Raw genomic sequence first — 14,666 nt, forward strand, 5'->3', positions numbered from 1 at the left:
GCAAAATTGTGTCTGCAGCAGTGGCGGATAATTGAGAAGTGGTAGAGGTTAATGAGTGGTGTCAATCGATAGAGTCTGATGTAACGTTGCTACAAAAAATAATTAGGCCAATATGTTCATTAGGTAATTAATTAGAATACCTGGTTGACAGGAAAGGAAAGGTGCAGTTTCTGCTACACTTGTTCTGTGGACACCTGACCCGCGCCGTAAGGGAAGGGAGGAAGGTGGGAGTGAAAGCGGAAAGAGAGAAATTTGGGTGCGGTAGTGGATATTACGTCGAGGATGTGACGTCACGCAACCGAAAGTAGAGCCGCAAAAAGAGCATATGAAGAGATTGACGCGCAATTTGAAAGTACCAAAGACTGAAATGGGCAAACAAGAAGTGAATTAAGCTTCTAGAAGCAGCCAGAAGCAACTAATAGCGGAATCCGGGCTTTCGCATTACTCCAATGTAGATTCTGCAGTGCTGTTTAATTCTTTTTTTCTTACGGTTGGGGCAGCAAAACGGTTCCCACTCATTACAAAGGAAATAGTCAATAAATCATCATCATTATCACCAGGAGTGCGCTAGCAACCTGCGTGCGTGGATAAAAAAAAAAAATCTGCGCTATAAACGATGTCGCAGCGGAGGGATCTTGAAAGTTCGGCTACCCGTGGTTCTTCACTGTTCACTGATATCTAACAGTACACGGGCCGCTTGCATTTCGCTTGCGTTGGAAAGTGGCCCCAATCGAGCTCCGTAATCACTAAGCCCCACGGCGGAGGTATATTGGGGGGGGGGGGGGGGGGGGGGGGGGGGGGTATATAGCCCAGTGTAGAACAAGCAGTATTGTAAAATAACCAATGCTGCCAGCAAACACCTTAGGTTATAAGTGATCAAATTATTGAACTATTCTTTATCATGTTTCTGAGGTAATATTACGCGAAGGCTGCATGGCTGATCTCTTAAAATATTTTGGTTTATGCCCTATTCCGTAATAACGTTCACAAATTGCTTAGCTCGGCGCTTTACTCACTCTATTTTGCCATGCGTGTATGACAAACATAAAAATGCGCGAATTGGAAATCTCGCTTTGCCCCGCCGGGGTGGTGCAGTGGTAAGACGCCCGACTACTGTGCCGGAGTTCCCGGGTTCGAACCCGACCGCGGCGGCTGCGTTTCGATGGAGGCGAAACGAAGAGGCGTCGTGTGCTGTGCGATGTCAGCGCACGTTAAAGATCCCCAGGTGGTCGAAATTACTCCGTAGCCCTCCACTACGGCTCCTCTTTCTCTCTTTCCACTTTCATTCCCACCTTCCTCCCTTCCCCTACGGCGCGGTTCGGGTGTCCACAGAGCAAGTGTGACAGTTATTGCGCCTTTCCCTTCCTGTGAACCAATTTAACTTATTTATTTATCTCGCAGTCAGTTAACCTTTGGCGTCCAGTTCCAGTAAAAAAACTTCATTGCTTTTCTGTGGCGAAAGAAATGTGGATAAAAATAACTACTTCAAATTACTTGACAGAAGTCACCTAACTGTTACTGTTTTACACGTAACCAATCAGTCACGGCAATGAGGTAGAAATTAAATAGTAAAGCCTTCGGCGAGTGGGAGGTGTGTTCATTATTTGTTACACTTCAGGCGACATGTCATACCCATAATCAAATTTTGAACATTACGAAATCTGGGAAGCTTACTTTTTTGCAAAATCAGCGCTCAAGAGAGTGCCTTATATCAGGAAATTCCTTTACTCTGACAGATAAAATTTTGAATTGCCTAATGATCATCTTATATTTGCCTTCATTAGTCTATAAAGAGGCTAGGCTATTCGGGGACGTGGTGAGTAGAAAAAATGATCATTACCGCATAGAAACACACAAAGGGTTTATGTTGTGGCACATGGTATTTAACTTGCCAAAGCGACACCACAAATGTCAGGAACCACTTAGTGACAAGCTCCTGGATAATTTTCCCTTACAGGCTGGCTACACTTGCTGCTCACCATCCAGTCGAAGTCTGGCAGAGGCTTGACACGAGTCGCGGTCGTTTGTGGCGAAGCACTGATACATTCCGGCATCCTCCCGGCGCACGGTCTGGATGCGGAGCCTGTCCTCAGCCACCAACTGTATGCGGCCATCCGGAAGCAGCTGGACTCCGTCCTTGCGCCACGTGATGCGGTGCACGGGCTGCCCTTCTACACTGCAGTTGAACTCGGCCGGCATGCCGATGGCCACGGTCTGCAGCTTGGGATCCAATTGGGCACTCAGGGGCACTGTAAATGTGAAAATTTTGGTTGGAAATGTAAGGAAAAAATGCTTACTGGCCTGCCAACTGGCTCTCTAGCGGCTCAGAGAAAAATAGAAAGTGATAGGCGAAAAAAGAAAGCGAGAAAGGAAGAAAAAGGGAATTAAATTAAAAAAGAAAGAAGGCAAGCAACAAAGAAAGAAAGAAGAAAGAAAGAAAGAAAGAAAGAAAGAAAGAAAGAAAGAAAGAAAGAAAGAAAGAAAGAAAGAAAGGAAGAAAGAAAGAAAGAAAGAAAGGAAAAGAAAGATAGAAAGAAGTAAAGAAAGGAAGAAAGAAACACGCGTGCCGTATCAGCCATGGTATGCCACTGCGGTGGATGCGATGATAATATGCACAACAGATAGCAAAATACGGGTGGAAAGGAGCCTCCGCACAAAAGGGCAAATGACCCTAGGTACCAAGTTCCATAGGCTCTGGGCCAGCCACCACTCTTGAAAATGAAATGAATAGATATACCAAAGCGAGAAACATATTTTACATTATTGTGAAAATGAGCCTGCAGCCAAAACGTTAATGCTGTGAAACCGTTGCCTGCATTGTGAGCGGTTAATAAATGGTTTTGTCTATGCCGTCTTACGTCCCAAATGAAACTCAGACTGTGGGAGCGTAGTGGAGGACTCCAGAAGCTCCGAAGAGCTGGGATGATGATTCCGTTTATTCAGCGTTGCTTGCGAATAGTCATTTTGAACAGACATGCCATATCCTTTGAGCTTGCTGCAGTTTTTAACTATTAGCTTGCTCTCGTTAGGAACTTTCCGGTATATGATGAACGGGCGTTTATTACCATGTCAGCCACGCCTATGAATGCCGCTGACAGATTCTCACTATATCTGCAGTTTATATCTCATTACCCCACTGAGACTTTTTTTCTTTTTTCCTTGTGAGCTCTTTCTGTTTTCCCTGGGCATTCAGCAACTCGAAAAATAATTATGTTTGAATGCCTATTTCTGTCTTCCAGATCAGTTAATTTCTTAGTCCAGAAAGGAACAGCTATAGATTTTATAGTAGCTTGAACCTGATCGTCTTGAACCGAAAAAGGTTCAGGCAACATTTTCTTAATTTGGGTGAACTTCTGTTTAAATTTACGTATAAGTATTTTGAATTTAGGTAGTTAGAATTTTATTTCTGAGATGCCGTTGCGGCTAAGATTTTGAGCCACCAGTAACTATTCAAACATTTATTTCTGCGTGGTATTTGGTTCATTTTAATGTCTTAGATTAGAAGCAATTTGCATACAAGAATATCTATGATAGAATGACAGAAAGAAAATGGCTACACAGTATTAAACAGCACTGAACAATAGTTAAGAGGGAGGCTCAGTTTGCAAGCCAGGCCAATGTTTCGACAAGTCGACTTTTGTCTCAAGGTCAAGACAATTCCAGGTCAACGGCCCGACAATAATCTCATGGCAATCACTCTAAATAAAACTACATTAAGGACTAACCAGCAGAATGCAGATCAGAGTTAAGGTTGCATTTATGGCCAAGCCGCGTCCACCATGCCCACAAAAGACGAATCGGTGAAGCGGTGCGAAATTGCGTTACATGAGTTCGAATCCGACTAGTGGCACGAAGATGCTTAATCTTCTTTGTATTTAGTTGCCTTCTTCATGAACCCAAGTACTCGGTATCAATTCCTGGCAGTGGCTACCACTGTTCAAATGGCAAAAAGAAAAATCTAATGTGTGATGTCACTGCTATTTAAAGTTCCCCAGGTGGTCTAACTTTCCGGAACCATCCACTGTGGTGTCATTTATAAGCTGAGACCTTTTGGGATTTTAATTCATAAGCCCTACGGGCAACATATTGCTACAACCATGGGGGGCATAACTGATCAGTATTTACAGGATACTTCTAAGTGCTTGTTTGGTAACATTCAAAATTATTTTGTACAGAGATGTTTTACCACAGAAGGAGCCCTAAAACTTCTTACTGAAAAATGATTTTGTGCGTGTGATTTTGAATTGATAGAAATGAAGCCAGGATTATATATACATTGTAACAACTCGCATGGCATGCGTCTGGCACGTGCCGAAGAGAAGGAAGCAGCGCCGGCACGAGAGCTTAGGAACGCTCGCGACCTTCTCGGCCGGACGCTGCCGTCGTCACCTCTTCAGCTTCTCAAATAAACGGGGCCGCGGTCGCCCCTGCCTGGCGATCTCTACAACATCATTTAAATCAGTACACATAAATTGGAGGATAATAACGCATTGATGAGGCTGAAAGGTACCAAAAGTATAATAGAAACTGCAATATGCTAGAAAGAATATTGAAAGCAGGTGACTGCGCAGGCAGAACAAAAACTCCAGTGCATAAAATACTTGGATCTTATTCAGAAACGATGGCTTTTTTTCTTTGTTCTTTTCACACATATTTGGAAGTTTGTAACACGTTTCTGTTTTAACTGTGTGTTTGTTTTGTTACGACGATACAGCTCAGTTAGGTCGACTTAGCAGTTTTCTTTCAGAAATAACGTCCTCGAAGTTTCTTGTATCCTACAATGTTTACCGTAAGATCGCACCCCTTTAATGTCATAGAGTTTTGTTTTTTTTATTTAAACGTACGAAATTGCATCAGCCGCGATATTTTTGACTGCAAATAAAAAAGATAAACGCAAATAAATATTTGGTTTCCGTCACATCGAAAACACCATGAAGTTAAGTGCTCTGATACTTCGAAACGTCAAGGAAGTAGGCCTATGACAAATAGGCTTCATACCAACTTTCATGACACTATCAGTATGAAGACTTCGCACTTCTCTGTAGTCTACCTGTTTCCTATAGTAAGAAAATGTAAATAAAACCAACAGTCTCTATCCCTAAGGACGACCACCGCGGAACATCGAAAATCCATTAGGAACATCGTTTAAGACACTAACCGCGTTTGCAACGGGGTGTCCAGAGCCGCGCTCACTTCTTCCCAGCAATATAGATAAGACCCGGCGTTTCCTTATGTAGTCCTTCCTGGACACTCGTGGCAATGTCTTTTTCTGCTCAGAGCGATGGAAGACACGAAAAGGTTGCAGTAACTATGATGCATGTAAGTATTTTCATTATTGTGCACTTAATGTTTTTCTCAAATCTGTATATGCGTATAAGCGAATTACGCACGACAAAAGCAGTTAGGATTTTCATGTCGGTGTATTGAATAAGCGCAGAAGGGAGTAGGGGCGGGGGAGAGCGTGGAAGGAAGCTAGATTGCCAGATAATGTTAATAAGGTTGAGGAAGTAATGTGGGTGCAGCTGGCATAATACAAGATTATTTGATTGTACGGAATTATTGGAGAACTGAGAGATGCCTTTGTCCGACATTCGATATATATAGACTGATGTCGGTGATGATTAACTGGAACTAATGATACAAACCAAATTTACTGGGACAGCCGCGAATTAAAAGAATGAACTCTGATTCAAAGGACAAAAAAAGAGCAATTTAAAATTAATCAGTAGTAGTTTACATGAAACAGGACCTGCCTTGACACTTTTTCAGGTGTGCTAGAAAAAGGTTCCCAAGAGTTTATAAATATTCCGTATTTCTTCGACCATTATATTTTAGCCACCTATGCCTGTTTCTATATATTAGCAGCATAAAAAATCACTGGAATCCTCGAACTTTCCTTAACAGTCGGTGCGATAGAGATTGAAACACCACCTCCGATTGAGCACCTCCTTTGTGATTGTCCTATTTTTGCAACTGAACGACATACGCTGCGTACTGCATTGGATCGTCTGGACGCTCACCCTTTACCGAAAGGGAAGATCTTAGAACCATGGCCACAAAAGTAATCTGCGCTCAAAGCCTACAAGGCACTTCAATTTTTAAGAGAGACTGCCTTATTGACCGACTCTGACTTTCACACAACTCTCCTCTTCTTCCCTCCCCTTTAATCCCTCATTCTCCTTCCTCGGTGCAGGGTAGCCAACCGGAATTCATTCTTTCTGGTTAACATCCTTGCCTTCCGCCCTACTTTTATCCTCCTCCTCCTAGTGAAAATACACTATTTAACGAAGTCTAACCGGGCCTTCAGGATTTGCGCGATACATACTGCTCCTTTCCTTCCCTGTCAAAGAATTATTAATGAAAATATTATAACGCTGTGTAAGAATGATAAATAGTGATGTTGTTGATTAATAATAAATACTAATAAAATAATATTTGATAATAGTTGAATAAAATAATAAAATAAAACTAAAGATAACGAGAAAAATAAATAAAACAAAAACTTGCTGCACGCCATGTTTGCCTGCGCAGGTGGAGCGTGCAATTGCTACGGCAAGTCAGACCACGCCAGGATGCCGAGTGAGCCGTGTCCATCTACTATTTCTACCATTGACTGATTTAATTAACTATTTTGGTATTTGATATATGCAAATGTGGCACCAAGTCATTGGCTAATGAGACCATTTTCGCCTTTACTTTCACATTTTTGCCTCTTAATATTTACCTTGGTAACTTAAAAGCATAATTACTTTTTGGGCACAACATTACGTGAACTTCTATCTATAGACACCGATCATTAACCTCTACCGCTTCCCAATTACTCACAACTGCTGCGAACAACGTTTAAATGTTTGCCTGTAAGTATTTACATAATTAACTTATTGGCCTAAATATTTTTTCGGACACAACATTACGGCACCCTATATCAATTGACAAAACTCATTAGCCTCTACTACTTCTCACTTACTCTTAACTGCTGCGGACACGATTTTGCGGACATCGTCTGTGGACGCAGTTAGCGGACAGAAATCTGTGAATATAGCGAAGTAATGCTTTCACATTAAAAAAAAAAAAAAAAGACACTATCGACCAACAGCTACAGCGAATTATACCATGCTTTCGCACGTCTAACTCGGTTTAACGTTAGTTGCAACCCTGCTAATTTTTTTGGTATAATTTTGTTTTCGGGGAAAGGAAGACGCAGTATCTCACACTTCTCGCCATAACCCTACTCCTACAATTACCTTATTACATTTGGAGGTGCTAAGTTGTCTATTTCAGTCCCTATAGCAAACTAACCTCTAACTTAAGCAGCACTAGGATAGGGGACTAACTTGAATGCTCCAAAATGAATGGTCGTGTCACATGTTGATAGAAACTCTCGCGCGTTTTTTTTTTTTTTTTTTGACACGTTTCTTGCTACATGTTTGGAATTTTGCAAACTTTATTGCAGGTACCGCTATCGCCATGTCTTTTCGACAAAACGAGCTCTATTCACTGTCACGTTACACATCTAAATGGGTGACTAATTTTAAAGGTAGAAACATTTATATGATACGACCACGGCCGTTGTTAAGGGGAAATGAGGGTGCTCGTTATAATACATGAAGGAAAGAAGCCAACAGTCGGCGATGCCAAGGAAAGCGTTGGGGATGGTACTTTATGCCTATTATTTTTTAATGTTTGCTTGGACAATCACAGAAATTAGTAATGTAATCTGTTAGGGGAAAGATAAACACAAAGTAGAAGAAAAAACAACGTGCCGATGGTGGGAACCGAACCCACGACCTCCGAATAACGCGTCTGGTGCTCTTCCAACTGAGCTACATCGGCCGCTGTCCCTCCTGCTACTTGCTTGGGTATTTATGTTCTCTGTATACGAACCTTGACAGTGTTCACCAGCGCCACCCTCAGCCATAGCGGCGGACGTAGAACGTCCTTTGTTACCGCCAGCGTCACATAGAACGTGAACAAGAGCGAGGGCGAAAGCTGTGCTAGAACCCTCTTACGCTACCTATGGCTTCAAGACTGCCAGAACCGGGACCCCCGTAAGCTATAAGCAGATAAATGAAGGGGAAATGAGGGTGCTCGTTATAATACATGAAGGAAAGAAGCCAACAGTCGGCGAGGCCAAGGAAAGCGTTGGGGATGGTACTTTATGCCTATTTTTTTTAAATGTTTGCTTGGACAATCACAGAAATTAGTAATGTAATCTGTTAGGGGAAAGATAAACACAAAGTAGAAGAAAAAACAACGTGCCGATGGTGGGAACCGAACCCACGACCTCCTTGACAGTGGTGAACACTCTCAAGGCTCGTATACAGAGAACATAAATACCCAAGCAAGTAGCAGGAGGGACAGCGGCCGATGTAGCTCAGTTAGAAGAGCACCGGACGCGTTATTCGGAGGTCGTGGGTTTGGTTCCCACCATCGGCACGTTGTTTTTTCTTCTACTTTGTGTTTATCTTTCCCCTAACAGATTACATTACTAATTTCTGTGATTGTCCAAGCAAACATTAAAAAAAAAAATAGGCATAAAGTACCATCCCCAACGCTTTCCTTGGCCTCGCCGACTGTTGGCTTCTTTCCTTCACGGCCGTTGTTAAAAAGTTAAAAACATTATTGATCAAACCTATCACGAGCGAACAAAGCACCTTGTGTCATTCCATCTTTTGGGCATATCTTCCACTTGGCATAATGAAGTAAATATTGCCCCGCTTTTCTCCGCCGATCGGCTACAGCTATCTGCGAGAAATGCAAGCACGGAATTTCAAGAAACCGGTACTATCTGCCGAATCAATCAGCCCGCCTAAGTGCACTGTATTTTCAATGATAATTCAAGGTCGATAATAGAAAGAAAAAAAAAAGACTGAATGCAAAATTTGCGAGTAAAACATGTTGCTAAAGCTAAGTTCATTTCGCGCGTCATTCAGCGACGCATAACAAGCCTGCAACAAGCTTATGTCGGCAACAGATCAAAGGGCGTAGGCTGCATACTTGTTCTTTCCTGAAAAAAAGAAAGCCCTCAGCCCTAAAAGACATGAGAGCATATAAGCCTATTCGATACCAGCCCGGGGCGTGGCTGCCAGGGAGGTGCCAGTTATTGACGCGCGCATAGGAAGGATGCGTGCAGGCAACGACCCACCTGCGACCGAGAGCAGAGTTTCGATTTTCTGCTCGCCCACGGTGTTCCTGGCGACACACACATAGCGGCCTCCGTCTTTCACACTGACGCCGCGAATGCTGAGCACGCCGTTCGAAGACTGCAGGCGATCCGATTCGGACACCGAGAAGCGCCTGCCTGCGTGGTCCTCCCGGTACCAGCTGCGTGGACAAAGTGGGCAGGCTCCGAATTGGTCTCACGAACATGACAGGGTGCGACTCTTTTCGCAATCGGCTTAACCAGTCCTCCACTGTACAGATGTCCTAATTTATAGCTATGACAGTCTTTATCGTTTACGCACGCCTGCTCATCCAGGGCTGCCTTGCACGATGTTCCTCTGTTCAGAAACAGTAGGCTTCGATTAAACGACCAATTACAATCGTCCGCTCTTGCAAGGCAGTTTAATATGCAATATGGGACAGAGAGAAAGTTCTGAAAGCCAAGAAGTCTAAAACAAAGAAAAACATTCTCCAGAAAAAAAAGTGTAGGTAGTCAAACGAAGCTTTTTCCAGTCTTGTCCGAAAGATCTGAAATCGTACTCCAAAGTTATCTTCTTTTCGAACTGTCCTGCAGCTAGTTATAGTTGGTTACTCATTGAGCAATGACTAATAGCTACCAACAGAAGTTATTTGCATATGCGCTTCATTCTTGCCTGATATTGTGGATATATTCTATCTTATTAACCCTTGTCTCAATAAAACACAGTTTCTTGCGGAATCCTCTACGGGTTCCACAACTTCTACTTACGTGTAATGCGGTGGCGGATATCCTTGCGCCACGAAGGGCAGGTCAACGTGACTGCCCACTGTCGTCCTAACCTCGGGAAAGTTGAGGGTGACCTTTACTTGGGTCATTGCGTGCGCATCTGCAGAGAAGAAAGGAACTCTGATGCGGGACCTAAACAGCAGCTACTCTACCCACGCCCTTCAGATTTTTTTTTTTATATCGGGCTGCGTTGTAGGAAGGAAGAACACTGAAAGAATACACAAAATCGCAGTTTAGCGAACAAATGTGTCTGCAATTTGTACTTTGAGTTAGTATACAGAGAAAAAAGTGCCTTTTTCATTCGGGGAAACATCTATTTGCAATCTATTTGCAATTTACATCGCTGATGCAAAAGATAAAGATATGAAAGCCACGCAAAGTTGCATGCTGCAAGCCCTCAGTGCAGATATTTTGCGAATGGAGTGCAGCTGGTAAGAGAGTTAACCAGACGAATGTTTGGTTTCGTTTATGGGGTTTAAGTTCCAAAGCCACTCGGGCTATGAAAGACGAAACATCTATAAACCACGCCATAGTGGAGGGCTCCGGAAATGTTGACACCCTGGGGTTCTTGCACGTGCACTGACATAGGACAGCACACTCGCGCCTTGCTTTCCGTCTCCATCGAATGCGGCCGCCGATCAAACAGAGGAAGATAGCCCCAAATAATACAGTATTTTTGAGCTGCTGTGACAAGCCTTTACTAAAAAGTGTATTCTTGAGGGAAGCGCCCGGTCCAATATTTAAACGTTACGAGGCAACGATATTCTGTAAAAGAGTGTGCGTCTAGTCAATAACGTTACAGAATCATGTAAAAATGTAAAAAAAAATATGCTGCAGTTCTGTCCTAGTGTCAAACTTTTCTGTAGTTATGTAGTACCTTTCTTTCTGTAGTGTGTAGCTCTATGGCACTTTTACTTCAAAAACGTCAGCTGCCACAGCAGGTGCAGCGTCAATAACCGCGTAGAAATTCTGTTGGGACAGGAGAATGTTTTTGTTTTTGTTGTTTTGTTCGTTGTTGTTTTTTTTTTTTGGTCTGGACGATATTTTCAAATTCGCGCTGCTTCTCACTTGTGCTTTTGGCCCTTTGAGTGAGTTTTCTTAATCAGCGGCAGAGCAAAAAAAGCAGCACCGTCACTATTCCACGGAGGTTTTTCCTCTTCACATTCTGCATTCATCCAAAGAGATGATGATACAAGCAAACAATACCCATAAAAACAGGACGGAGTTCCAGCCCAGCAGAAATGTTTTTGGAAGCACACTTGCAGACGTATATCCCGAAGAGGCGACAAAACCGCCCGAAGTCACGCCGGACCCAATAAACGTCTTCCTAGGGTGTCATCGATAATGTTTGCGACCAGTGCCCACGAAAACGGTGAATTCGGCCCGAAAATCTTCTTTTCTCAAACACACATTACAGCAATGCCGAATGTACGAGGCGCTCAGAACTATATTTTTTCCTAGAGAGAGGAACTATTTTCGGATCAGAATCGAGGCATTTTGTCGGTTCCACTTTCTCAATCTCATGGATCTTCCTTTCCTAATATCAAAAACGGTGTTCTACTTCACGTTCTTTAGAACTGGCGTTATTAGGGTTGAGCGTCAAGCGTGTCTCCTCTTAGTCGTTTGCTACTCTGTACACGTGACCCGTTAGCCGTGATTTGATGAAATTTGTTCAATGTATTTTATTTAGACAGCAGATAAGCCTCTGGTGGTGCGGCAAAAGCAGATGTGCTCTTCCTCGCAGAGCCCTTAAACCCGTGATTTGCTCGGCTATGGTATAACATTCCTTTATAATACAAAGCAATTAGGTGCCCAAAATAAGATCACACACTTTTTCAGTTAAACAATCAAACATCGTTTTAGATACTGCATAGAAACAGCTGAAAATATAATATGCAGTCACAAATGATCATATTTTCACCAAGAAGACTGTCGAAGATGCGTAGTGAATGGCACGAATCGCAAATACAGTTGGCACAATGGATAAAAACGGGAGGAAAATGTTGGGGGAGAGAACGAGGCAGGGGCGGCAAGTAAAGACTGGATATTGCAGAGATATTGCGTTTGCCTAGCACATTGTAACAAAAATAGGAGAAAGAATTTTAGAATCGTCCAGTGACACAATGACAAAAAAAAAGAACATTGCAGCAACTACATATAATAAAAGAATACATCACTACACCAAGCACTGAAATTCTATAAATATTCAATTCAAAATAAGATATCCCTCATTCAAGATCTAAAAAAAAAAGTGAAATAGCTTCTATCACTATTCTTGAATCTACGGAGTGAAAAAGAGCGTCCAGCTATCAGTAAAATATACGGATGATGAATTGATAGAAGTCTGGCATAAATGTGCGCTCCTTTTTGCTATGCCCAACCTGAACAATAATTTACAAAATGGCAATCGGTTAATTCTGCCAAACCTAAGTAACCAAAGCGAACACGGCGGCACGTTTCACTCGACCTGTCTCTCTTCCTTTCTGTGTGCAGCCGCCTCTCAGTGAGATACGTCGATTGGATAATCGGATTAGGCTTGTCGTCTTCGCAACGTCTGAGACGCACAGTTCCTGAGACATATTTCCTGGATTATACGTGGCTACTGCTGCCTTTAAATTGTCGAGAGCTGTTACGATGCGTTGGCGCCGGCAAAGATGCAGCGGAAAGTATGTAAAAGTATGTAGACAAAGCGAATGCCATGGTTCAAGCGTAGCTGTGGTGGAGTGACATCATTGCTGTCACGTGACCTCGGTTACCCCAGTTTCGGTGGCGGCGTCCAGTTACATCATACGCATTACGAGGTTTCTGCTCTGCTCAAGGTCAAATTCGCGCACATTGCGAAGCTACAGAGGGGAGTAGTAAAAGCTTTCGTTTGAAGTCGCTGAATGAAAAGGCGGAATTAAAAGGCGCTCTCACTTTACACTTAAAGATAAGCTTCAGCGTCCCAGTAATTTTCTGCTATTTTTATGAGAATCTTCTAATAGTTTTAGACAAATAATTACAGCTCATAAGGCATTTCATAATCACCATCCAGGAAACCCTTCGCTCTCGGCATGAGTAGTACACCACCAGTGGTGTTCGAATAAAATTTCCCAGGGTTCAAAAATACGGCATCAGAGGCGAATATCTGCCTGCGCAATGTAAACTCAAGGCCTAGAGCTGCTTTCTATCAGAGCAAAATTTCTTTCCTTGCCTCTGTTCTCTGCGCTTAGGATTTCCCCTAAATTTTCGATTACCATTCCATCACTTCCTGCGTTTACGCAAGCGAATTTGGAATTGATGTTCGTTCTTTTTGCTGCCACAGCGCTGGATCTTGTTTCTTTAAGAGGCCCTTTGCTCAAGCATTTCCCCTTAAAGGGCTGAGCATAAGGTTGGGGGAAATCTTGTACCGCTCGGAAAACCGCTGGGGACATGGTGGCACCGAGGATCGGATCTGGTACCCCCCTATTGTGAAGCGGATTATCTTGCAAACCTTCACCTCATCAGTCAAAAAGCGCCAGATATGGCCAAGGAGGTGTATTTAGAGTAGTCTGATGGAAGAATGAATTACTGACCGAGCAGCGTAACGTTTCAACGACGATCCTTTTCCCCGAGAATTTCACTTCAGGACAGACGAGCACCAGGCCAGGAAAATCTTCCTCGCATTGTAAGACTGGTGGGTGCCCGAGGCATTAAGCATCGAACTTGGTAGCTCCTAAATATGAAGAAGCGAATGCACCACTCATTTTAAATCTTTCTATGGCCATCCTGGATCAGCACTTCCCAATCATTTCTTTATTCGTGCCCTTTGCTGCAAGTGCTCGGATACTCGCATTTTGATTTGCGAAGACGCCCTCGGCGTTCACACTTCCTGGGCTTGCCAATCGGCTTGCCTCTAGGGGTACTCTATACATGCCAGTTTTTTAGATCATATATTTTATCTAGTATTCCAATCGCACAAATGTGCGCGTGCGCCATGGGGGGGGGGGGGGGGGGGGGGCTTATTCACCAGATATACCTGATTGCACCCCGGTTGAACCAGGAATGGGTTCCAGTCATACCTTAATCTTTATAGTAATTTCGTGACTCTGGCAAATAGGCCGCATTATACGGTCGTCGTAACGGGACACCGTGTGTACAGATATAGTTTACCTAAATACAAATAATATGGCGCTCTCTCAACTTTCTCGTCTCTTTTTTTCAACTCAACAGTTTAAAATATGCGAAATGGGTATTGTAGGAACCTCGAGATACACGTACTTAATGTTAGGCCTCTTCATTAGGTTGGTCATTACGCGTGTTCTATCTGTGGCGATCCTCGAGATAATCTCATTATTCATAGTGCGACTGCACGTGCGCGGTTCAACCATACGAAGCGGCTTGGCAGACAACACTGGGCTGCATGTTGTGGCCGCCTCCCTATTACGTTGGGAGATCGGCAATTGCGGAAACAATCCTTCCATGTTCGTACCCTTAACCCCATAGTCTGACTTGAGAAGATATTCGGGTTCTAGATTAGGGCAGGTGATGCTCTGTCCCCTTTTGTGCGTCATTGGTGGCCGGACAACCACTCTTAGGCAAGGGAAAAATTTCTTCACTCAGGTGCTTTGCCCACACTGTGTCATATACGACGCTTGTCATGGACGTCCACCGCTAAGGCTCCTCTGAGATAACGCTTTCTCAGGGAGGTCGGCTTGCGGTGTGACTTCGAAAGTTTATCGTTAATCGCACTGTATAATTCCTTCATTAACCGCTATTG

The 14,666-nt window shown here is 43.3% G+C and overlaps 1 protein-coding gene across 1 annotated transcript in view; it reads right to left on the reverse strand.

The window, feature by feature from the left end:
- The window catches only part of LOC146191940 (cell adhesion molecule Dscam1-like), a 135,966-nt gene that overhangs the window by 56,956 nt on the left and 64,344 nt on the right, over window positions 1-14,666 (reverse strand). The window contains exons 7-9 of the mRNA XM_084600405.1: window positions 9,911-10,028; window positions 9,146-9,324; window positions 1,980-2,249 (exon numbers count right to left, since the gene is read on the reverse strand). Of these exons, the coding sequence (XP_084456531.1) occupies window positions 1,980-2,249; window positions 9,146-9,324; window positions 9,911-10,028 (567 nt within the window). The remainder of the gene's footprint in view (window positions 1-1,979; window positions 2,250-9,145; window positions 9,325-9,910; window positions 10,029-14,666) is intronic.

The sequence above is a fragment of the Amblyomma maculatum genome, chromosome 4 (assembly GCF_055883805.1).
Source record: "Amblyomma maculatum isolate TAMU_Amacu chromosome 4, ASM5588380v1, whole genome shotgun sequence".
Lineage (NCBI taxonomy): Eukaryota > Metazoa > Arthropoda > Arachnida > Ixodida > Ixodidae > Amblyomma > Amblyomma maculatum.